This window comes from Neomonachus schauinslandi, chromosome 9 (genome assembly GCF_002201575.2).
Source record: "Neomonachus schauinslandi chromosome 9, ASM220157v2, whole genome shotgun sequence".
In the NCBI taxonomy this organism is placed as follows: domain Eukaryota; kingdom Metazoa; phylum Chordata; class Mammalia; order Carnivora; family Phocidae; genus Neomonachus; species Neomonachus schauinslandi.
Window position 1 is genome coordinate 64574892 of NC_058411.1, and position 24928 is coordinate 64599819.

A 24928-nucleotide genomic window follows, 5' to 3' on the forward strand; every position below is an offset into this window, starting at 1 on the left:
TCTTTTTAAAATCTGGCCTTTAAAATCCTTCTCATTATAAATTGAAATATTTATGTATGAAATATTATGTCTCAGATTTTCCTTAAAACTATCTCAGTAAAAATAAATGAATAAATGAATATATAATATATATTATATATATATATTATAGAATATGAAACAAGAATGACAGGATGCTGAGTACTGAAGCCTGGTGAAGGGTTCAGGAAAGATTGCTATACTAATGTATATTTGAAAGTGTCAATAAAGTCCAAATGAACAAATTAAAAAAAAAAAGCTCTGAACTACACATGTAAAATATTCTTAAATATACCAGAATAAAAGACCCTTTGATTTTACTTTATTCCAAATATTTCCAAATAACTTGAATATATCTAGAAAGTTGTTCTAGCTGAGCATCAACCTGCCAATATTTATGTTCAAATGTTACCAAAATGGGGGCGCCTGTGTGGCTCAGCCGGTTAAGCCCCTGCTTTTGGCTCAGGTCATGATCTCAGGGTCCTGGGAATCGAGGCCACATCAGGCTTCCCGCTCAGCAGGGAGTCTGCTTCTCTTTCTCCCTCTCCCCTCCCCACCATTTTTCTTGCTCTCTCTTTCTCTCAAATAAATAAAATCTTTTTTTTTTTTTAAGATTTTATTTATCTATTTGAGAAAGAATAAGAGAGAGAGAGAGAGCACATGAGAGGGGAGAGGGTCAGAGGGAGAAGCAGACTCCCTGCTGATCAAGGAGCTTGATGCGGGACTCGATCCCGGGACTTCAGGATCATGACCTGAGCCGAAGGCAGTTGCTTAACCAACTGAGCCACCCAGGAGCCCTCAAATAAATAAAATCTCAAAAAAAAAAGTTACCAGAATGTTTTTTAATAAGTATACTCACTTGCTGTTTCAATACCAGGTTCTTCACTCCTTCCATAACAAACTGTGATCCTGTATTCATGACTCGTGATAAGAGACTAGGGACAAAAGAAGATCACACAAAGTATAAATTATCTTTCCAATTTGTTACAGATAAAATATTTGCCTGATTATACATGACCTGCTGATGCTCACTGTACTTACCACTTTTATTCTCACTAAACAGAAGTGACCTGAGAATTTTTGCTTTCATATACATCACTGCTGTAATTTTATCTAACAATAAAAGTGATAAAATACTCTGACTAGTAAATAATTATTCATAAAATGTAAAAATAAAAGCTGTCTTCAAATTAAACATTTTAACTGCTTAGTCTTAGCTATATAGGCATACCTCATTTTATCTTGCTTCAGTATAGTGCACTTTGCAGATAGTTGTTTTTTTAAACAAAATTGAAGGTCTACGGAAACCTTGCATTAACAAGTCTATTGGCACCATTTTTCCATCAGCATTTGCTCACTTCATGTCCCTGTGTTACATTTTGGTTACTCTCACAATATTTCAAACTTTTTCATTATTACTGTATTGGCTATGGTGATCTGTAATCAGTGGTCTCTGATGTTACTACTGTAATTGTTTCCGGGTGCCACAAGCCTCACCCATGTAAGACAGCAAACTTAACTGATAAATGCTGGGTGTGTTCTGAATGCTCTATCAACTGCCTGTTCCCTTGTCTCTCTCCCTCTCCTTGGGCCTTCCTATTCCCTGACACACAATATTAAAATTAGGCCAATTAATAGCCCTATAATGGCCTCTAAGTGTTCAGGTGGAAAGGAAGAATCACATGTCTCTCACTTTATTTTTTTGATGTCTGATCTTATTTATTTGTTATTCCTAGACAATCTCCTTTTTGACTGGATTCAGACTTAGAGGTAGAAGCTCTCAGAGAGGACAGCCTCCATCCCTTGGCAATCTGGTCCTGGTGTTTTTCTTTAGCCTCCTTCATTCTCTTGGCCAAAAGTCTAGTATAGCCTGTAGCTTCTTCCTTGCTTTTCTTAGTACACTGTTTCTTCAGAGCAATATGCTGATGCTTGTGTTGGAGGACATGTGGAGTAACAAGATGTTAAATCTTGGATGCTTTTGGTTCCTGGTTTCCTACCTTCTTCGTTTAGGGGCTTTCTTACAACATACTGGTGGACATCATCTTTACAGACACTGAAAAGTTTGCAGATTCTGCTAGCTCGTTTGGGCCCCACGCAATGACGCCCAGTGCTGTCAGTGAGTCCAGGAATATCCCTTCCCCCGCTTTTTCACAATGACCAAGTTGAGAACATTGAGACTGGCATTCACAATGCAACCTCAAACAGACTTGTGCTTTCTTTCTTCAGTCCTCCTAGGTCTTTCTCTAGACCTCAGGAATGTTCCTTATTCAGCAGCAGGCAGACATGGCCATGGGTCAAGACACCTTGCTTTACTGGGAAGCCTTGTCATTGCCACCATTGACTCAGACCACGTAATCTTTCTTCACCCAGAGCATCAGCAGCAACTTCTGTGGCCAACACTTCTCATAAAAGAGGTGAAGTTTGTGTTTATCATCTACTTCAATGAGTTTCTGGCAGCCAGTAGCTGGTAAAGAGATGTTCAGCTGCATCCTAAAGCAGCCTACCACCTCCAGGCACCACGAAAAAGAGCACGTCTCTCACTTTAAATCAAAAGCCACAACTAATTTAGTGAGGAAGAAGACATGTTGAAAGCTGAGAAAGGCTGAAAGCTAGGCCTCTTATGCCAGTTAGCCAAGTTGTGAACACAAAGGAAAAGTTCTTGAAGGAAATTAAAAATGCTATTCCAGTGAACACACGAATAAGAAAGCAAAACAGACTTATTACTGATATGGATGGAAAAGGTTTGTGTAATCTGGACAGAAGATCAAACCAGTCACAAAATTCCCTCCAGCCAAAGTCTAATCCAGAGCAAGGCCCTAACTCTCTTTAACTCTATGAAGGCTGAGAGAGGTGAGGAAGCTACAGAAGAAAAATATGAAGCTAGCAGAGGTTGGTTCATAAGGTTCAAGGAAGGAAGTCATCTCTATAAGGTAAGTGCAAGATGAAGCAGCAAGTGTTGATGTCGAAGCAAGTTATCCAGATTTAGCTAAGGTAATGAATGAAGGGGGTACACTAAACAACAGTTTTTCAAAAGAGACAAAATAGGACTTCTACTGGAAGAAGATGCCATCTAGGACTCTCACAGCTAGGAGAATTCAAGACTTGGCTTCAACACTTCAAGGATAGGCTGACTCTTATTAAGGGCTAATGCAGCTGATGACTTTAAATTGCAGCCAACGCTCATTTACCATTCTGAAAATCCCTAGGAATTATCCCTTAAGATTATGCTAAATCTACTTGTGCTCTAGAAATGGAACAACAAAGCCTGGATGACAGCACATCTGTTTGCATGATTTACTGAGTATTTAAGCCCACTGTTGAAGTCTACTGCTCAGAAAAAAAGATTCCTTTCCAAATATTACTGCTCATTGACAATACACCTGGTCACCTAAGAGGTGTGATGGAGATATACAATGAAATTAATGTTGTTTTCAAGCCTGCTAATAAACTATCCATTCTGTAGCCTATGGATCAAGGAGTGATTCTGACTTTCAAATTTTCTTATTTAAGAAATATATTTCTTAAAGCTATAGCTGCCACAGATAGTGATTCCTCTGATGGATCTGAGCAAACTAAACTGAAAACCTTCAAGGTTTTACCATTCTAGATGCCACTAAGAACATTCATGATTCATGGGAAGAAGTCAAAATATCAACATGAGCGAAAGTATGGAATAAGGTGATTCCAACCTTGCCAGGTGACTTAGAGGGGTTCGGGACTTCAGTGGAAGAAGTCACTGCAGATGTGGTAGAAACAGAGAACTAGAATTAGAAGTGGAGCCTCAAGATGTGACTGAGTTGCTGTAATCTCATGATACAACTTGAATGAGTAAGGAGTTGTTGCTTACAGATGAACAAAGAAAGTAGTTTCTTGAGACTGAATCTACTGATGAAGATGCTGTGAAGACTGCTGAAATGACGACAAAGGATTTAGAATATTCCATAAATTTTTTTGATAAAGCAGTGGCAGGGTTTGAAGGACTGACCCCAATTTTGAAAGAAGTTCTACTACAGGTAAAATTATCAAGCCCTATGCGTTGCTACAAAGAAACTGTTTGTGAAGGAAGAATCCATTGATGCAACAAACCTCACTGTAATCTTATTGTAAGAAATTGCCACAGTCACCCCAACCTTCAGGAACCACCACCTCGACCAGTCAGCAACCATCAACATCAAGGCAAGACCCTCCACCATCGAAAAGATTATGACTTGATGAAAGTTCAGATGATGGTTAACATTTTTTAGCAGTAAGTTATTTTTAAATACGTACGTTTTTTTGACAATATGCTTTGACACCTTTAAGTGATTACAGTATTGTGCAAATATAACTTACATGCATGGGAAACCAAAAAATTAATTTCAAGTTGCTTTATTGCAATATTCACTTTATTGCAGTGGTCTGGAACTGAACCCACAATATCTCTGAGGTATGCCTATAGTTTTTATTTATTTATTTTTTAAAGAGGGAGACAGCGAGAGAGGGAACACAAGCGGGGGGAGTGGGAGAGGGAGAAACAGGCTTCCCGTTAAGCAGGGAGCCCGATGTGGGGCTTGATCCCAGGACTCTGAGATCATGACCCGAGCCGAAGGCAGACGCTCAATGACTGAGCCACCCAGGCGCCCCTGCCTCTAGTTTTTAGGCAAATTATAATTTGAAGAGAATTCCCTGCTTTCCTGATTGCCTTAATACTAAAATAACAAAATTAGAGATAGTAAATAAGATAACTTGTTTTAGGAATTCAAAACACACTAACAAGTTGAAAATATATATGAGTGTTAAGTATTACGAGTAGGTCAAAAGTTACTATTTTCTCTACATCACAGCAGCTAGATCCAGTCCTGTGTTATACGATACCCCCACAATACATAAAATCTATCATATAAAAATGTGAAGCACAACATACTTAGTTTTACCTCAATTCTGAAGAAATGTTTATTGTCTGAATTTTTAACAAAAATAACACCAACAAATGACCTGCCACACTGGGTTTACATTTGTGGCTTAGTCTCTCACTTTGGATCAAGGGATGCTTTGTGGGATAGAATGGTATTCCAGTATTATGATATCAGAAGGCTAGGAATATCCTTCAAATCAAGATTTTCCTATAACACATTTTATTAAAATTCTCAAGTACGAAATCCATAAGAAACCTAATAGGTTTTTAATATTCAGTTAAGATTTTAAGACATGAAACTGGAAAGTCTATTAAATAGATAAGAGAAATTTTCCAAATAAATTTCCTTTTCCCTATCTTGTCCTTACTCTTCTCTGAAATGAAGAGCTGGACAAGATGGAAAATCCTTTCTTTAATAGAAACAAGAGAACGTAATCTTTGTTGGAATAAGGAGTTCAGAGGCAATTCCCTAGTACCAGGCAACTTTGAGTGCTAACCTACATAGCACTGCACAAAGGTGAGGCTAGCTGGATTCACCTTATCAAGCATTTACAAGGTCCTGCCTTAGGCTGAGTGTTTTTGCTTTTTGCAAATTGTTTCATTAAAACCAGAAGCTCAGGGTGAGGCTAGAATAAAACTGTTTTCCTGTTCTAAAAATTAAGGAATTTGAAATAAGTATGGTATAAAAAAGAGTAGTTAGAATTACCTTGCTCAGCTACTTTGAAAATCATGCACACTATAGGATTCTCTGGAATCAGAAGTCAGACCCACTTCTGGGGACCTCCTCCTTGTCATTTAACAGTATACCTAGGTCTATCTTGAAGCTAAGTCTTGAGTGCCTAGCTCCAAATCTATATACTTATCAACACTGATATAAGAATAGCTTTAACCTTCCTTTTACTTCTGAAAACAAAAAATAAAATGTTTTAAGAAGGAAGAAGAAGCCAACAGCTCATACCATGTAAAATATATTAACTTGTATTTTAAAATGAGAATTTAAACTTAAGGAAGGCAAAAGCATGTTGACATTCATAGCACAATGAAAACATTCTGAATACAAAGTGTCAGTGTGTTTCTGGGTGCCTGGGTGGCTCAGTTGGTTAAGCGTCTGACTCTTGGTTTCAGCTCAGGCTCCCTGCTTATTGGGGAGTCTGCTTGAAGATTCTCTCCCACTGCCCTTCCCCCACTCGCTCTTTCTCTCTAAAACAAATATATCTTAAAAAAAAATTAAAATTAAAAAAACCCCCAAGCCCCCCAAAAACCAAAGTGTCAGTGTGTTTTTAAGGCATGTGAGTCTAATTATGGTCTGGAGTACGAGACTTATTCAATCAGAATTATTAAAAATACTTACCCCATTGGTTTAGTGGTAGTGTTACCATAGCTGGCAGGAGCTGAGGCCATCTTGGCAAAAGCCCTATGAAATAAAAAAGTTATATTAAAAAGTTGATTATCAGAGCTAACATTCAGCATCACAGAATTAAAAACTCTATTGACTATAACTTTTACTATGCAGACATTTTCTGAAAATAGTAATAATTTTTCAACTAATACAATGTTTCAGTACAATTAGCACTGGAACAAGTATATAAATACTGATATGATTTTTAATCATGTAAAATGACACCCAAGTATAGTACAATTAGTACTGAAACACTGAGATTCTTAAAAAAAACACAAATGCATTTCCCAAACTTCAAGATTTTTTTCCTTTTATTATATATGATCCTTAATATGAAACAGACTTGCTGCCTTAAAAGAACAATCATGTACTGATTAAGTCGCTTTTACTGTTCCCCACATTCCATACTCCCTCATCCCCAGACACATATCTTTACTCATGCTGTCCTTTGAGGGGGATAAACTGACTGCTTTCTTCTCCAACAGAAATTGTGCATTTCCTTTTAAGACTCAGCTCAAAACCCCTTTCTTCATTAACACTATTCTAATTCTACTACCCAATGATTTTTCCTTTTCAGAGTTACATTCTACAACACACACTTTTTTTTTTTTTTAAAGATTTTATTTATTTATTTGAGAGAGAGAGAATGAGAGACAGAGAGCATGAGAAGGAGGAAGGTCAGAGGGAGAAGCAGACTCCCTGCTGAGCAGGGAGCCCGATGCGGGATTCGATCCCGGGACTCCAGGATCATGACCTGAGCTGAAGGCAGTCGCTTAACCAACTGAGCCATCCAGGCACCCTACAACACACACTTTTATACTTAATTGCATATAATCATTTATTTTCAAATCTTTCTAAATGTCCAGAATCTATTTAACTAAACTACGGAATTCCTGAAGGCTGGGCAAAAAGATGGCACTTAAGATGTGTTTTTAAAAATATTTGTCTTCTGAGAATATGTTCACGGTAGAGAATCCAGAAAACAGAATGCTCCCAAAAGAACCCTACCACTTTGAGGATCACTGTTAGGATTTGTGTGTATTTTCTTCTAATCTTTGGATATATGTATATATAACATATAGACTTTCAAAAACAAAATTGATATCATATTGTAAATACTTGTTCTATAACATTTTAACAGCATACCATAAATATTTTTATGTGACTCAATATTCTATTACAATAATTCCTAATTATTCCAACTGTTTTTGTAAAAGAAAAAAGTCTACTTACATATGAGAAAATTTCATGAGAGTAAAAAAGGAATGAGAATCACTAAGATGTGAGAGTTGAGATGCTAAAAATACTCTATTTCAATCTGGACAAAAATCACAATCTTGTTCAGAAAGGAGGGTGTGAATCAAATGTTTTCAGAAGTAGACTAGAATTTCTGCCTTCAACCAATATTTATTTTTCACTAGATATATAATGGTACATTTTTATGGCTGAACATTATGCAAACACTAAATACCACCACTGAAGAAAATTTAAAAAACCACTATTTAAGAAAATGAACTGGTAATGAAAGTTAATGGAAAAACTAGAATATATATTAAACTGTATCTATAATAATGATTTCCAAGTCTTAAAAAATACATGTAATGTGCATATAAAAAGATATACACTAATATTTAGTTGTAGGCTCTGGATGATGAGATTACAGGTAAAGTTTTACTTTATACCTGAGTTTTCTAAAATTTTCTTTGAAAAAGTGGTATTACTCATAATTAGAAAAAAAAACTGTTAGAAATTCAATATTTTATAACCATATAAAATGATGCCCAAGACTGGCTTTCTTCTTATAACAAATGTTTGATGAAGGAGTTCCAGACAAATCATAATGTAAAAAAACAATGACAATATGCCACACAGCCAAATGTGTAAAGGGTATGTATTATAAAAAATTGGAAAAGGTAGTTTTCAGTTTCTCTTTTTAAACAGACATTTGTTGTATGTTTTTCTTATTGCAAGAACACAGTCATATGAAAGAAATTTGAAAAAGCAGGGGTGTCTGTCTGGCTGGCTTAGTCAGTACAGCATGTGACTCTTGATCTTGGGGTCATGAGTTCGAGCCCCACATTGGGGGCAGAGATTACTTAAAAAAAAAGAGGGGTGTCTGGCTGACACTCCAGTCAGTGGAGTGTGTGATTCTTGATCCCTGGGTTATAAGTTTGAGCCCCATGTTTGGTGTAGAGATTACTTAAAAATAAAATCTTAAGGGGTGCCTGGGTGGCTCAGTCGTTAGGCGTCTGCCTCCGGCTCAAGTCATGATCCCAGGGTCCTGGGATGGAGCCCTGCATCGGGCTCCCTGCTCGGCGGGAAACCTGCTTCTCCCTCTCCCACTCCCCCAGCTTGTGTTCCCTCTCTCGCTGTCTCTCTACCAAAAAAAAAAAAGATAAAAAAAACCCCATAAAAAAACAAATCTGAAAAAGCAAACAAAAGTATAGATAATAAAAAGCACTCAAACTCAAAAACTCAGAGATAACTCCTGATAACAACTTGGCACATTTCTTAATACAGTTGAGCTTGGAAAGCATATTCAATCTTGTAGTATTAATTATTTTAAGAAATATTGTATGGTAATGTTTGTTGTAGAAAATTTGGAAAATAAAGATAAGCACACAAAATAAAAAAATTCTACTACTTGGAATTACCCACTATTAACATTTTAATGTATGTCATTTCAGCTATGTAATGATATGTATATGTTCATACATACATACACACACAGAGATGGATAGATAAATATATAGATAATAGAGATCATACTGTAAAAACTGTCATCTAAGTTTAGCTCAAATACCACCTACTCAGAGACTTTTCCTGATCTTCTCGACAAATTTAACTCTCACCCCCAAGTTAAGATCTTATCACTTGCACTCATATGTGGAATTTAAGAAACAAAACTGATGAACATAGAGGAAGGGAAGGAAAAATAGAAAAAGAACAGAGAGGGTGGCAAACCATAAGAGGCTCTTAACTACAGAGAAAAACTGAGGGTTGCTGGAGGGGAGGTGAGTAGGAGGATGGGGTAACTGGGTGATGGGCATTAAGGAGGGCACTTGATGTAATGAGCACTGGGTGTTATATGCAACTGATGAATCACTAAATTCTACCCCAGAAACTTAATAATACACTAAAAGTTAACTAACTTGAATTTAAATAAAATCTTAAAAAAAAAAAATCTTATCACTTGGTGTTATGTTCTTTATATCACTTAGTATGGTTTAACATTATTCTGTTCATTTTTTGCTTATTGGTTGATTTATTGTTCCCTCCATGTAAATTCAGTGAGCATAGGGGCCTTCCACATGTTCGCTATTGTATTTACAATGTCTAGGAGAACCCCTAGGCATAGAGAAGAGGAATCAATGAAATCAATAGTGTTATAAACTATTTTTTCACTTTATCATATAACATATACATTTTCCAGTGTTATTAAATAAGTCTTCTATAACCTGATTTTTAATTTTCAATTGTATTCTATCTTATGGAAATGCCCACTATAGGACATTTAGGTTGGTTGCTTCTAAGATTTTACAACACCAATTACTTCTTTGGGATAAATTCTTATGAGCAGAAGTGTGCGGTCAAAGATTTTTTTTATTTTTATACCATCTAGCAAAAATTGTGACAATCTATATTTTTAATAGCAGAATTTAAATGCACCAGTTAAGCTGCCTATATCCTTGGCACAGCACTTTACCAAATCTTTGCCCTGTGCTAATCTGCATTTCTCTACTAGTGAAATTAAAATTTTCTTTTAATGTTTTTGAGACATTTGACCCAAACTTTTCAGTCTTTGATGTTCTTATCTAATCAATGAAGAAAATATAAACTTGTCTAGGAAAGTTATCACCATTTTATGTAATTTTAAGTTGTGGACAGGGAAGGCCAGATAGGGAAATATTTATGCCACTGGAAAAAAAAAAAAGGTATTGTTAAATTTTCTTGGTAACACTCCCATTTTCTTGGGAACTCTACTTCCATTGTACTCTCTTATGTAAGAAGAAAACAAAACTTACTTCCACTGTTTGATATATTGTAAGGGATTAAGGTTGCATCCTGCATCAATTAAAGCTTTTTTGTATTGCTCCAAATCAGCCTGAAATAAGCAAAGAATGGTATCATAAAAAATTTTACTTTTGTGAAAGAGAAGACCATTTTGTTTGTTATTATTAGATTAATCAAAAAGTTAGACCAAAGGCATGAGTTTAAGTTCTAGGCACCCAAGTAGAGTGGAGTCATATTTTAAGTGAGTCTGTAAGTGAGCACCTGAGACAAAAATCACATCTAATGAAAATTACCTTTGACAGGCTCCCAAATTACCTATCTAGTATTTGGTCATCCCTCATTGAGTCCAACAGAGCCAGTTTTTTCTCCATTTTTGAAATAGACTGCCTTTCCTTGGGATAAGCACTAAACGAAACATTTGACTTGACCAAGAATATTTTTAAAACCAGAAACACAAGGGGACATTGTGACATGACACTGACTGAGGGGAAATGCAGATTCAGGTTTTCCCCTCTCATATGCACTCTTGTGGTCCAAATTCATTAACTGAGTATCAGGTGTCTTACACTTTTTAAACTGTTGTTTTCTCTTTCTTGCTATTTTTGTTTCTTGATGAGTAAGTGTAGTTGAATTCCTGTACTTTATAAGAGCCTATCATTGTAGTTACTCCATCATAAAAATTTTACAAGACAAATTTAAAGCTCACCTTCAACGAGAGATTTTACTACTTTGCATTTTTGGGGCTATCAGGCTGACATCAGTAGTCATAATTTGCTTTAAGCCTCTTAATGATCACTTAAACTTATGAAAAGACACGGTCCTTACCAAAAATAAATAAAAATAAAATAATGTGGTCAAATTAAGGGAATATGGAATTAAGTTTTAAAATCATAAATTCTTAAGAAAATATTATAAATAGGCTATAATCCCTTATATATATATATATATATATATATATATATATATATATATGCCTGTAAGAATCCCCAAAGATACAGGTATGAGATATTTCTGAAAAGAAAACCACATTTTCTTACTGAATTAAAACAAAAGCTATATGCCCAAAATAAAGTAGAGTTGGCCTAAAGCAAATATTGGGTTTAGTTTACTGTTTTAACATGCCAGAGATTTTTGACCAAAAGAAGTGTTAAGATCTAACAGGCTTTTAAAAATAAATGCTACCAGCGAAGGAAAGAAGTTTACAACAATTAATATCATTCTAGATGTCATCTCTAAAATTCTTATGCCTGTTGCTCATCCAGTAAAATTTCACTGAGTTAACATTAGAGAGAGTTAGCAGATCTCTAACCTGGCAACAACACTGATACCAAAATCACCATTTGCCTTCAAAATCAATTACCTATATATACTTAAAATTTTTTTTCTTCAAAAGCAAATGATGGCCTATGACAGAAAAAGAAAACAACAAAATTACCCACAATCCACTCTTCCAGTGAGAAAAAAATCTAGAAAGGAAAATTTGTCATTTTCCAATCATTCTGAAATTTACTGATATAAAAGTTATTTGATTGCAATACAAAAAATGTCAACTTTATTTTTATATGAGTCATATGACAGATACAAATCCGAAGTTTAATCTCATTAAATTAAATTATAATATTTACATAACTTTTTGGAACTCTGGGTATTTTCCTACAACTGACTCCTTATATTCTATAACGAACATTAGCTTTTAATAACCTTAAAATATTACCAAATTAAAAAAAATATATTACCAAATTTTTACTTTGGGTTAAAGATAAATTCATTGGAAAACATTAGTGGCTATAACGCAAAGAAACAGAGTTTTTAAGATTATCACATAATGAGAAATAAGACCAATGTTTCAAAAAGCATAGCAAACTTGGTTAACTTAGTTTATAATAGCTATTTTCCAGAAACAGGAATTTTGGCCATTTGAATCCAATTCATATTCCAACAATTTAAAAGTGGTCAGACATTTCATGAGTGGATAGTTCTCTTAGTGACAATAAATATTGCTATAAAACTCAGCAGTAAATAGAACCAGCCTTAACAAATTGTTTTTCTTTTAAAGAAAGGAATAAGGTAGTTATTTGGCCATAGTGATCTGGTCTTCTGTTTTTGAAACAAACAAATATTTCTCCTTTTGCCCAATAACTGAACAAAGAGGACATACCTCAGAGGGTGCTTGCTGTGCACTTATATAATAAATAAGAAACAGCCTCATTTTATCTTCTGGAGTTCCTGCTACATAGGGGAATATAAATAAAAAAACTTTCATAATTGTGGTTAAATATTATAGTCAACACAAGTATATAAAAATTTAAGGCACAGATATGTGACAAGATAAAATATGGTTCTTGATTTAACTGACAAGATTATAGGCCCTATAGCTATAACCATGTATAATACAGATATGGAAAAATGATTAAATGCTGTGGGATTAATGGAATGGAATATAGAAGTACCTCCATTCTATCTTTCAAAATGTCTGTAAGAGATTTACCTTTTAGATATAAACTCAGAAAGAAAGGTATAGGTAGGGTAATCATAAAATTCTAAAACAGGATACTTCTGGGATGGAAAGGGGATGCCAGTAAGAATTATGTAAGGACAACAGATATAAAAATGAGACTGGGAAAATAGCTGTATGGTCACTCTAGGTGTTGGGTTACAAAACTTTGGTACTTCTCAAAAGTGGGGTCACTATATATATGACTCTTTCTGAAGAGTATTGTATCACTTATAAGATTTGGGAAAAGAATACATTTATATTAGAATAAACACTGTTGTATAATACAAAATATATTTGCCTGAAATTGTTTAAGACAAAACATAAGATTTCAAAGAAATTTCTTGCTCGCAGTGCGTTTGATCTGCTACTCCTATTACCCAGAGCCCAAAACTGTACAAAGAACTCACTTATTCTCCCCTCTGCTACTGGGTGTACTCTGGTGCAAAGTGATAAAGCACTAGTCAGAGATAACTCAGTTTCACCACCAACAAATAACAATATGCACTCTCACTTCAAAGTGTGTCCTAATCCTCAAGAACTGGAAACTGTTATACTTTATTATAGAAAAAAAACTAGGAAAAATTTTTCAAAATATGACTAATGAACCATTGATTTTTTATATGGTTCAAAATCCAGATAACCGTTCTCAAATTATCCTTACTCCCTAAAAGTGTTAATAAAGATCAGTGATGGGTTTTTCCAAAGTTTTAATATTTACAAATAAATATTGTATCTTGGACATTTTGAAAATTAGATTATGAAATTCAGGGTCTTGTTTAAGTCCTAGGAGAAAGCTGCTATTTTTGTTTAGCAGGTAATTAGCCTGGTTGGGTTCAGGCCAAAGTTTCTACAGCTTTCTCTGGGTTGTGGTTCCATCATTGATTTATATTTTCAAAACCTTCTGCAGTGCTACTGGGATCTGTCCAACTATCTAGTGGCCTCTATGGGAACTGGGAAACTGTCTAGCCCTTCAACTCTCAGTCTTTGGAATAATACTGTTTAGGATCTGATTCACGTATGTGCAGTTCAGGGGTGAGCCCAGGAATTCATAAACAACTTTATGAGGTTGCTTTCCTGAGCAACTTCCTCTCTGCAATCTCCCTGGTAGTTTCCAATTCCCTTGGCTTTCCCGTTTTGGTGCTCCATCCCAAAAGCTTTGGCTTTAGTTACCTGTTCCATTGTGCATTTCCTGCAATTTATGACTAAGCAGTTAGAAGACAAAGAGAAAGAGAGCAATGAGGCTTGCTGCAGGCTCTTGGGACCACTACTCCTAAAATGGGAGAGAAAGGCTCCCCACCTTCAGAGTTTTAGGGGCCTTGCAGATCCTTGCTATTATTTTTAACATCCTCAGCATCTAGCATAGCCTTTCTAATAGGAGGCACTTATTCTGCTTAAAGAAGAGAGAGTTCCCACTCTCTTCTTCAAGAAGAAACATTTTATAGTTGCTATAGTGTTAATAAAAGGCCTCAAAATTTCTGCTAAGGGTTTTAAGAATACTATGGTAAGAGTTGGGAGAGTATCCTGGTGCTTATAATGATATTAATCACAGAGAAATCAAATGGAAATTATAAAAATGTATCCTTTACAACTGCAAGCACTCTAGAACCTACAACTAGCAGCCTGGATCCCCTTGTCATACCTAAGTTTCCACTGGAACTGCTCTCAATTTTAAGATTTATTTATTTATTTGAGAGAGCGAGAATGAGAGAGAGAGTACATGAGAGGGGGGAGGGTCAGAGGGAGAAGCAGGCTCCCTGCTGAGCAGGGAGCCCGATGCGGGACTCGATCCAGGGACTCCAGGATCATGACCTGAACCAAAGGCAGTCGCTTAACCAACTGAGCCACCCAGGCGCCCTGCTCTCAATTTTAAAGTCAGTTTTCTTACTGAGTAATCTGATATATCTTAGAGAAAATTTTAAGCAGAATTCAGAAAGCTTTTTATCTCCTTGAACAATTTGAGAGTAAGTTGTTGACCTGCTGTCCCATCATTCCCGAATGTCAGACATTCTCCAATATAATAAGCTCAATATAATAACTATCAAAATCAGGAAATCAGCATTGATACATTACTAACATCTAATCCTCAGATTAATTTCAAGTTTCACCACTAGTCTCTATAACATTCTTTATGACAAAAGGATCAATTTCAGAATCACGTGGTATATACAGCTGTCACACAACACACAGTTACCTTCTTCTGTATGAAACAGTCCTCAGTCTTTCCTTGACTTGCATGGCCTTGATGTTTAGTAGATTACAGGCTGGTTTTTTGTTTTTGTTTTGGTAGACTATCTCACAATTAAATTTTGTTTGATATTTCCTCATGATCAGATTGCAGTTACATGCCTTTGGCAGGAATATCACAAGAGAAATACTATATTCTTTGTATTGCATCCTACTGGGTGGGGCATTATTTCAATATGTCTCATTACTTATGATGTTCACTGTGATTACCTAGCAAGGGATCTATCATATTTCTCCACTATAAAGTTAGTTCTTCTCTTTGTAATTAGAAGTATTTTGTAGGGAGGTAATTTGAAACTAAATATCTTGTAAAACTTCCATTTATTCATTTACTATATCTCTACGGCCTGATGGCTTCCTATTTCATTCAGTGAGTTATGTTATCATTATTTATTTTGGTGCTCATGATGTCATGATCTGGCCACTAGGGGCCTCTTCAAGCTGACTCTGGGTTTCTTTGACATGTCCCATCACTTTCTGAGTACTTGCTTTCTGACACAACAAAATGTTCTAGGCTCATTTTGTACTTTCTCTTCCTAGCTCAGCCCTGGAATCAACTACTTCTCCAGTGAGTCCTAGTAGAAAATGGTATTTATAAGCTAAAATCTTTACTACTGGAGTATTGTTGTCCCAGCCCTGCTTAGTTGGCTGGACTAGGGAATACATATAGGTGTACACACAAGTATCTGTATTTATTTCTCTGACAAATACTGAAAACCCAGGTCTACAATGATGCCTCCAATTCCAATCCAACATTACAGGGCTCATTATAGTTTTCTCCCTTTCCATATTTATACCTTCCTTCTCTGACAACAGGAAACCTAGCTCCCTTTGTATTATCTGACATATACACTTATTTAACCAGTCTGTGGTACGTAACAAATACCCTATCTCTGCAGCCATTGCCTTGCCTGCATGGATGCCTTCTCACTCCATTTGGGCTCTGATTTCCTACAATGGATTTGCTCACATGCCTGGCCACACTTCTCACCCCACTTGGACTGATGCTGGGTTGCTCCTGCGTACAGTCACCTTCCTCAATCTGTTCGGGCTTTTATATACCATGCTTTCACATGTGGATACTCTGCTCAAATTCACTGGGACTTTGACACTTTATGGTAGGTCACCAAGCTTCCCTTTACCCTACATGTGGTTGCCCTTCTCAACCTGCTCAGGTTCCAACATCTTGTTCTGGGCTAAAGTGGCACCAGACTTCCACTTTGCATGAATGCCTACCTTGCTCTGCCATTCTTAATGTCTTAACAAATAAACTGAGAAAGTAAGGGGAAAGAAAACAGGAAGGTTCTGATTGTTTTTCTATTAACACATTTATTTGCTTCAACTTTACTCAAAACTTATTGTAAATAATCAGGAACATCTCTGAAGTGATGGGCTTATATATTTTGCATTTTTTTCATTACAAAGCATAAATACGTAAATACTTTCAGGAGTTCGAGCTCCACATTGGGGGTAGAGATCAAAAGTGTAAATACCTTCAAAATGCTAGGTTCTCACTACAAATCTAGCTTCTTAAAAGTGTGAGCAATATTTATAGCTTCTTAGAAGTTTTTAGGAGTAGAATCTCTAATTACAAACAATTTGGAATTTATTATTTTTCAACTTAAACTCGTACCAAACTTTAACTCAAAAACCATCATCATTCAGCTAAATAACTTGTATGCAAAATATAAACTGAACAGCTTATATACTCTTTTTTCATTTTGGAAAAGCACTGAGATTTGAATTGAAAGCTACTCTGAAATGATCAAATCTCTAAAGTTTAGATAATTTTAGAGGCTAAAACCTATGCAGATCCCATGATCATTATAACTGAAAGCAATAATTATAATACGTTTTCTTAAGTACAAAGAATCGTATCTTGTTTTAAGAAAATCTAACATACAAATTCTTAGTTAAATGTAAATATAAAGGGATTGATTAAGGAGTTTCTTTAAAAGCAAATTCCCTAAATATTTAAAACAGAATTCAGTTTTAGATGTATCTTTTTAGGAAACTCTTTAGGGTTAAACCAAAGTAATTAGAAAGTGTATCACTTAGAGACACCTGCTTTGAATTGTCAAATCTTCTTAAATCAGCAGAAATTGAACTTCAGATATATCACTTTAAATAAATGAATATAACGAGTTCTTAAATACCATGAGAGAAAAGTTCAATGAAATAAAATGCAAATCATTTTTTCCACTTTAGGAACTGCTTTGCTACAAACTTCTCAACAGAAAATAGCTCACTTAGTTATCTCATTATTAGCATGGGTTGTCAGGAAAAAAAAATAATTCTATTCAGATTTTACTTAAATTGAAAATGCTGGATTCATCAGCTGTGAGTCTTAACAGTAACCTCAAATTTATGGTACATACCATCAGGGTCTGATATTATATCTAGAAGAGATTTATCCAGAGTAGTTTTGCTCATTATTTTTTCTTCATATTCAAAATATACATCTAGTTTTCTTGCCTGTTTCAAAATAAATATTAGATTAGGCTACATCAAGTAATAAAAACATACTAAGGGCCTCTCAGCTTACAAGTTTCTATTTTCTATGATCAATTTTTAAAAACATTCATTTCCTAATAGAATTTATTTTCAAGTTTCTTACTTTTGATCATACACTTAATGTAAAAAACAATAACTATTTTATATCTGACTTTATATATATATATATTAGCAAAGATAAAAATCACACCAATCTCAATTACTATTAATTAGTAACTAGCATATAAATCATATTGTATTCCAGGCAAATTAACGTCAGGTGGTCATGTTACGTTTACTTTTTTAGTGCGCAAATCCACACATTTTCACCTTAACTGGACAGAAAATTACCCTAAATATATTCCATGTTTTTTAAATAAAACTAATTTTCCTCATTAATTTTCCTACTTAATACTTTGAAGTTTTAGGTAATGGAAAAGTAGTCAAACTTAACTTTTCTATATACCTCTTCTAATTTAAAATTTATTAAAATTATCCAAAAGAAGTTAAAATGTTAGGATCCTCCAAAGTAAATAAAAATCATCTTTATCAAGTATCTACTAAATTATGTTTCAATAATACAAAAGAGAAAAGAATATGATTTCTATTGAAAGTGTTAAAATCTCAATGGGAGTAGAAATCATTCATGAAATAAATCAGAATACTCATAGAGATACCAATGAAGAATCAAAACAAACAGAGAACATAAATACATTAAGCTAAAATGATAGCATGAAATAAACAGTTAACCAACTGTAGAGAAGGAAGTAATGTATTTTGACTTAAGTTTTGAAAGTGATTTGGGGACATGAACAGAGTTCATTTCAGTGAAAGGGATCAAACCATGGCATAATCAGAGAGCAGAAGTCTGAATGGTAGACTAAGGAGTGATTTCATATATAAGGTAACAGAAAATCAGTCAGAGTCCTTCAGTCCCACTTCCCCCACAGTGGCACACAAGGCCAGAATTTTAAATAGATGAAATACTCAGTTTAAAAATCAGAACAACATAAGAAGGGATACTTTGAGACCTGTCCTCACCCATCTTCTCTTCCACCCCTAAGCCTATGGATATTTACTTCAATTATTTCTTCTATAGTTGTCCAGTTCCTTTATGCAAAATATAAGAAAATAGGGTCTATATCCTAATATTCTTCAGCTTTCTGACACAAAGGGAATATACTATACTCTTCTGTTCTTTGCTTTAACTCAACAATATATTCTACATCAGTACACAGAGAATTCCCTTGTCAATCAACTCCTGATAGGAGTATAATAAACTCTGTAAGAGTTTTCCTTCTTAGAAACCTTTTGGCCCTTCACAGTCTTCAGATAGGAACTATTTTAGCTATTGTATTAAAGCTACTTTCAGTACCAAAACATATTAAGAGGTGAAGTCCTAGGAATGGAAAAATATAATATTAAAAATGGACAAAAGAAATGGAAAAGAGATCCTAGGAAAGAGACCATGATAGTGTCTGTGGGAATGGAAAGAAAGAGACAGGCATATAATAATTAACATGTGAATAATAATTAACATGTGAATGGATATGGGAAGCAAAGCAGTGAAAAAAAGTCAAAGATAACTCCAGGGAAACTAGGATGATGGCAGTAGGAACTATGTTAATGTGAACTCAATATCAGACTGGGAAAGGCTAATTATCTGTAGAGTGAAGTCAGGGAAGAAGAGGGGGGAAGGTGATAAAATAAGGTATTAAGCTGACTTTCAGGCTCTAGTCAACCTTTTCTGTTTCACAACTCTTCACTGTATTTAGTTTCCTCTAGTCACATCAAATACCTCACTTTTCATTAAATATCACGTATGCTTTTAGTCCTCTAAGTATAGGCTTGGGTTATTCTCTTAGCTTCCTAAGAATATATTCCTCCTCTATTACCTGTGCAGTGAATTCTATTCATTCTTTAAGGACGAGCTTCTCTGCAACTCTCTTCAATCTCTGTTCCTTCTCCTGATTGCCCTTCCCTCATTCTCTTTCTTGGCTGGAAGAATTTATTACTCTCTTAAATGTGTACCATCAGCATTTTACATACCTCTTTATAGTATGATCACACTTTATTACTCTCCTTTGTTTACATGCCACCCTTCTAAAAATTGTTAAATTAATTGTTTCACCCTAGGAGTCTAACATAGCACGTGGCTCATAACAAGTACTTGACAAAGTATTTGTTGAATTTCTCAACTAAGAGCAGGACATACACAGATCAAGTAGTCATCTTTAGAAGTCATGAAAGTAGATAAATGAACTTCTAGAAGTGAAAAATGTAAAGAACTGTCTTTGGTGACTTCATATATAAAATTAAGTATGCTAAATGCCATAATGGACTCTAATGTCTGTACCTACAAATCAGTGAAGAAACATGGTTCATTAGATTTGTTTTCCTTTCTTCTTGATATATCAATTTACTTATATTTAAAGTTCTAATAAGCAATGGAAATAGAATCCAAAATAAGTTAGTCTGATTGATAATGGGTAGGGAGTTTCTTTTGGAGGTGATGGAAATGTTCTGAAAGTACATTTTGGCTGTGGTTGCACAACTCTGTGAATAAACTAAAAACCAACGAATCATACCCTTTAAATAGGTGAACTGTATGGTATGTGAATTAGACCTCGATAAAGCAGTTAAAGAGAAGTAACTTAGCATTTTAATATACTGATTCCCATGAAGGAGGGAAAGGAGTGAAGTCAAGATTTTTTAACCTGCATGAGAACTAGGGTATGTCTAGTTCTATCTGTGCAAGGCACTTTACTTGCAGCTATGGCTTTCAAATGTTTTTAAATAGAGAACCTCAGGACCCTCTCTCTCAAACCAAATCTTCTGCAGAACCCCATAAAATAGATACAAATGACCCATCAAATGTCCCTACAGTGACCTAGAGTACCAGAGAAGAATGTTTAAAAACTACTAATTTAGATAATCTCATTTAATTCTCCAAGTAACACTATGAACTAGGAATTATTAGTCCCATTTTAAAGATGAAGAAACAGACACACAGAAACATATATTTATTCAAGGTTACCAGAGTAGAAGTAGTAGAGAGTTGAGATTCAAATCCAGGTCAGACTCCAATGTACACCACAGATAAAGAGTAGGGAAAATTATATTTTCCTCAAGTACAATTTATTGCTTCTTTTGTATATGCTTTATGAAAGAAAGTATATTTGTCAATTAGTACATATTTGGTTTTTTGGGGGGTAATACACATAATTTATGTATATGTGGTAAAAGGTTATTTTGGCCAATATATATATTATCTAGAGATCCTTTCTCAGTTTCTTGAAGTAAAGGAAAATACTAAGAGAAACAATTTCTGTAATCCCAAAGATTAATTATTCTTATACATGAGTTCAAAGGAGAATACAATTTGGATAACAGTTACATGGAAAACAGACAAATTAAAAATATAAAACAAAATAACGAGGTCAAGATAATAAACAGACATTTGGTAACTTCAATAAATATCAAGAATAAATAGTAAGAAGGGAATACCATAGAAAACCAAAGGACTATGCATGGAATACAGATTACATCTAGTGAATATGAACTCTGAAAGCCGTAAATTTCTCAAAAATCCCTTTAAAAGGGCTAAGTGAAGAATCTGATTTTTAAAAAATTCTAGTGTTTTTCTCCCAATTTCAGAGTTACCAGTGGAAAATCAGCCTGATGTTTTTCACTTTTCAGTACACTACCTCAACATTTATATTAAATTAACATAACACACACACACACACACACACACAACTTTTTTGACTGGCGACAGCCTATTTTGAAATGGAACAAAAGAAGAAGGCACTTTTAAAAACTAGCTTGCCCCTTCACTCACAGTAATGGAGAACTCTTTAAGAGTCATCTGGGATGTACAAGTAGTATTCATATTTTGTCTTTTGAAAATCCATTACCAAGGGACATTTGTCAGATGAACGGTACAGGGCATGAAACGAATTCCTTTTTCCCTGTGAGGGACTTTTCCTTCTCTTAACCATTCGCTCCATTCTAGCTACAAACACCACCATTCTGGTGTTCCCTGCTCCCTGCTCACTGCTCCCTCCTCACATGAAGAATTCTCATTCCTCACCTCAGTCTATGACTGTTGATGACAAAGTCTAGAGTGGTATTTCTTGGCCTTCCCTCTTTTCCAAACCCTAATTCTATCCCCTAGCACAAGTCAGCAGTGAAAGTAAAGGTAAGAAAGGATTAGAGTTGGGGCGCCTGGGTGGCTCAGTCGGTTAAGTGTCCGACTCTTGACCTCAGCTCAGGTCTTGATATCAGGGTCATGGGTTCAAGCCCCGTGTTGGGCTCCACGCCCAACTTAAAAAAGAAAAAGAAAAAGAAAGGAAGGATTAGAGTTATACTTCCTTTTACTATTAAGAATCTCAATATTCCTCTCCTCTACTTCTCATGGGAGAGAGAGGGGATGATAAACCCTTCTCAGTTGAAAGACAATACTAGGAATATTCCACATAATGAATTAAATAGGGTTTGAAAGAATAGAGATCTATACATCACATTTTATCTACAGGAAAGTATAGCCTAAGCTAAGATGAACTTAGAACTGTATTTTTATTTTATTTTTTAAAAGATTTTATTTATTTATTTGACAGAGAAAGAGACAGCAAGAGAGGGAATACAAGCAGGCGGAGTGGGAGAGGGAAAAGTGTTCCCGTGGAGCAGGGAGCCCAATGCGGGCCTTGATCCCAGGACCCTGGGATCATGACCTGAGCTGAAGGCAGACGCTTAATGACTGAGCCACCCAGGGGTCCCTAGGACTGTATTTTTAGAATATAACCTATACCTAAGTTGAAGATCATTTATAACCTAGCTTTTCCTGTTCTTTCTTTCTTCTTCACATGTTGAATCCCTATCATCTTTTAGTGCTATATTTGGAATATCTGATCCCCTGGGTGGGCAGCACTTGTAATAGTCTGCAGTTGGTCGGTCACTAGAATATGAACTCCTTGTGACTACTTATTTATTATTATATGCCTTGTCCCCTGCAAGGTAATGAACAAATTCTCCAAATCTCAACTGCTTTTTATGATGTAACAAAATAGCATGTTAATATATTTTCCATTCTTTAGGTGTACATTTTGTTGCATTTCATACTGGTGGGTTTGAATTGGTTGCCATCATAAAAAATTATGTGGTGCAAAGCCCAGATAATACATGAAATTATTTTTGAAGGTGTTCTATAACACAGGTGGATGAATATATTTACTCTGGAGTACTTGTTCATATGACAGAGTGACTTAGAAATCTTAAATAAAATTCATCTATGCAGTGATGGACATTGATTGCACTGTCAGGATTAGGAACTTGGTTAGGATCCTCAATTTTTACAACAGGCTATCAATCTTACCACTTGATTATCTCATTTCCAAATAGATGCATTTTTCTTTCAAATAAGAACACTGAATTTCTAGCATTTCAGGCCCAAATCAGAATATGCAACTTCAACTTCTCTATCAAATTCCTACCAAAAGCCCAATTGAAAAAAAGTAGTAACATATTATTTAAAGAATATGCAATCTTTCCACTCCAGATACTAAAATGTTATAAACTTAGACCTTACTACATTGGAAACTCATAAAACTGCCCTCACTGAATTATATATTTTTTAATTTTTTAAAAGATTTTACTTATTTTAGAGAGGGAGAGAGTGCGCGAGCAGGTGCAAGCGAGGGGCGGGGCCCACGGGGAAGGGCAGAGGGAGAAGAGAGAGAACCTCAAACAGTCTCCCTGCTGAGCATGGAGCTGGATGTGGGGCTGGATCCCCCTGAGATCATGACCTGAATGGAAATCAAGAGTCGGACACCCAACCAACTGAGCCACCCAGGCGCCCCTGAATTATATTTTAATATTATACCTTTGATGTTCATTAAAGTTGCTATACAGAATTTTATATTAATATTTATATTATTTATAATATATTTTAATAATATTTATATTATTTTTATATTATTTTATTTTAAAATTAAGTACACAAGAATTAAAATTATGTTATATTAAAATTAATTACACAAGGGTGTAACTGATATTAATATACTATACCATTACATCACTTAATTTATTCTAGATAATGCCCAATATGAGCAATGTATTTTGTGATATGATGCTAAGGAACACTTTGCTTAGAATAAAAAATATACTCAAAATAAATAAATATACTTAAATAAATAAATTAATTAATTAAATTTAAGGGGTGCCTGGCTGGCTCAGTCAGTGTAGCATGTAACTCTTGATCTCGGGGTCATGAGTTCAAGCCCCATAGTGGGAGTATACTTAAAATAAATAAATAAAAATTTTTAAAAAAGAATAAAAAACAAATTCTCCTTTCTGATAAGAAGGGTTTTGTTTTTTTTAAACTTAATCACATCTCTCTCTCTCTTTTTTTAAATCTTGGTTGCCTGAAAATACAAAGCCAAATTTGAGAATTATCATTATAACTATATGTCACCTATTCCATTTTTATTTCATTATTTTTGTCCTATATGCTATTTGTGAAATCTGCCTTAATTCTGTTTTAGAATAAACAACTTTAATCTATAAATGATACTATATATTGACTCCTAAAAAAAACTCTGACTAAAGTGATCTATGTAATAAAAAATTTAAAATGTATGTGAAACGATCTTTATAGATGAAAAGTATTAAAAATACAAATATTAGCAACCTTATTATAATGAAATACCAAAAACTGCTTTATTTATAATATTTCTGGAAAAAATAGATTTATATGGCACTTGTAAACTATAATAAGTCTTATTTTACTATGACTCTCAGAAGCATTTTGTTTTAATTTATAACAACAATGTGTTGAACTCTTAAAAGATATAGCCAGGAAAAGAAGAGTAAATTAAATTTAAAGTAAGCACCAGAAAAGAAATAAGAAAAATTAGAACAGAGATCAGTGAAATTAAAAACAAAAAATTAACAGAGAAAATCACTGGAACCAAAAGCTGACTCTTTGAAGAGATCAATTAAATTGATAAATATCTAGCCAGGTTAACTAAGAAAAAAGGAGAGAAAACACAAATGGAAAAATATCAGAAATGAAAGAGAGGCCATTACTACTGATCCTATGACATCAAAAGGATGATAAAGGAGTATTTTGAACAATTCTATGCTCACAAACTTGAGAATCTAGATGAAACGAGCCACTTCTTTGAAAGACACAATCCATGAAAACTCACTAAAAGAGAAACAGATAATCTGAATACGTCTACATCTATTAAAGAAATTGATCAATAATGAATAACCTTCCATAATAGAAAGCATAAAGTCTAGATGTGTTCACTAATGAATTTTGTCAAACATTTTAAGCAGAAATTATAACAGTTCTCTACAATCTCTT

The 24928-nt window shown here is 34.6% G+C and overlaps 1 protein-coding gene across 1 annotated transcript in view; it reads right to left on the reverse strand.

Moving 5' to 3' along the window:
* Nucleotides 1–24928, reverse strand: part of SCFD1 (sec1 family domain containing 1) — a 105787-nt gene that overhangs the window by 25715 nt on the left and 55144 nt on the right. Inside the window, exons 15-19 of the mRNA XM_021695650.1 lie at nucleotides 17445–17541; nucleotides 12484–12554; nucleotides 10337–10416; nucleotides 6264–6326; nucleotides 878–953 (exon numbers count right to left, since the gene is read on the reverse strand). Of these exons, the coding sequence (XP_021551325.1) occupies nucleotides 878–953; nucleotides 6264–6326; nucleotides 10337–10416; nucleotides 12484–12554; nucleotides 17445–17541 (387 nt within the window). The remainder of the gene's footprint in view (nucleotides 1–877; nucleotides 954–6263; nucleotides 6327–10336; nucleotides 10417–12483; nucleotides 12555–17444; nucleotides 17542–24928) is intronic.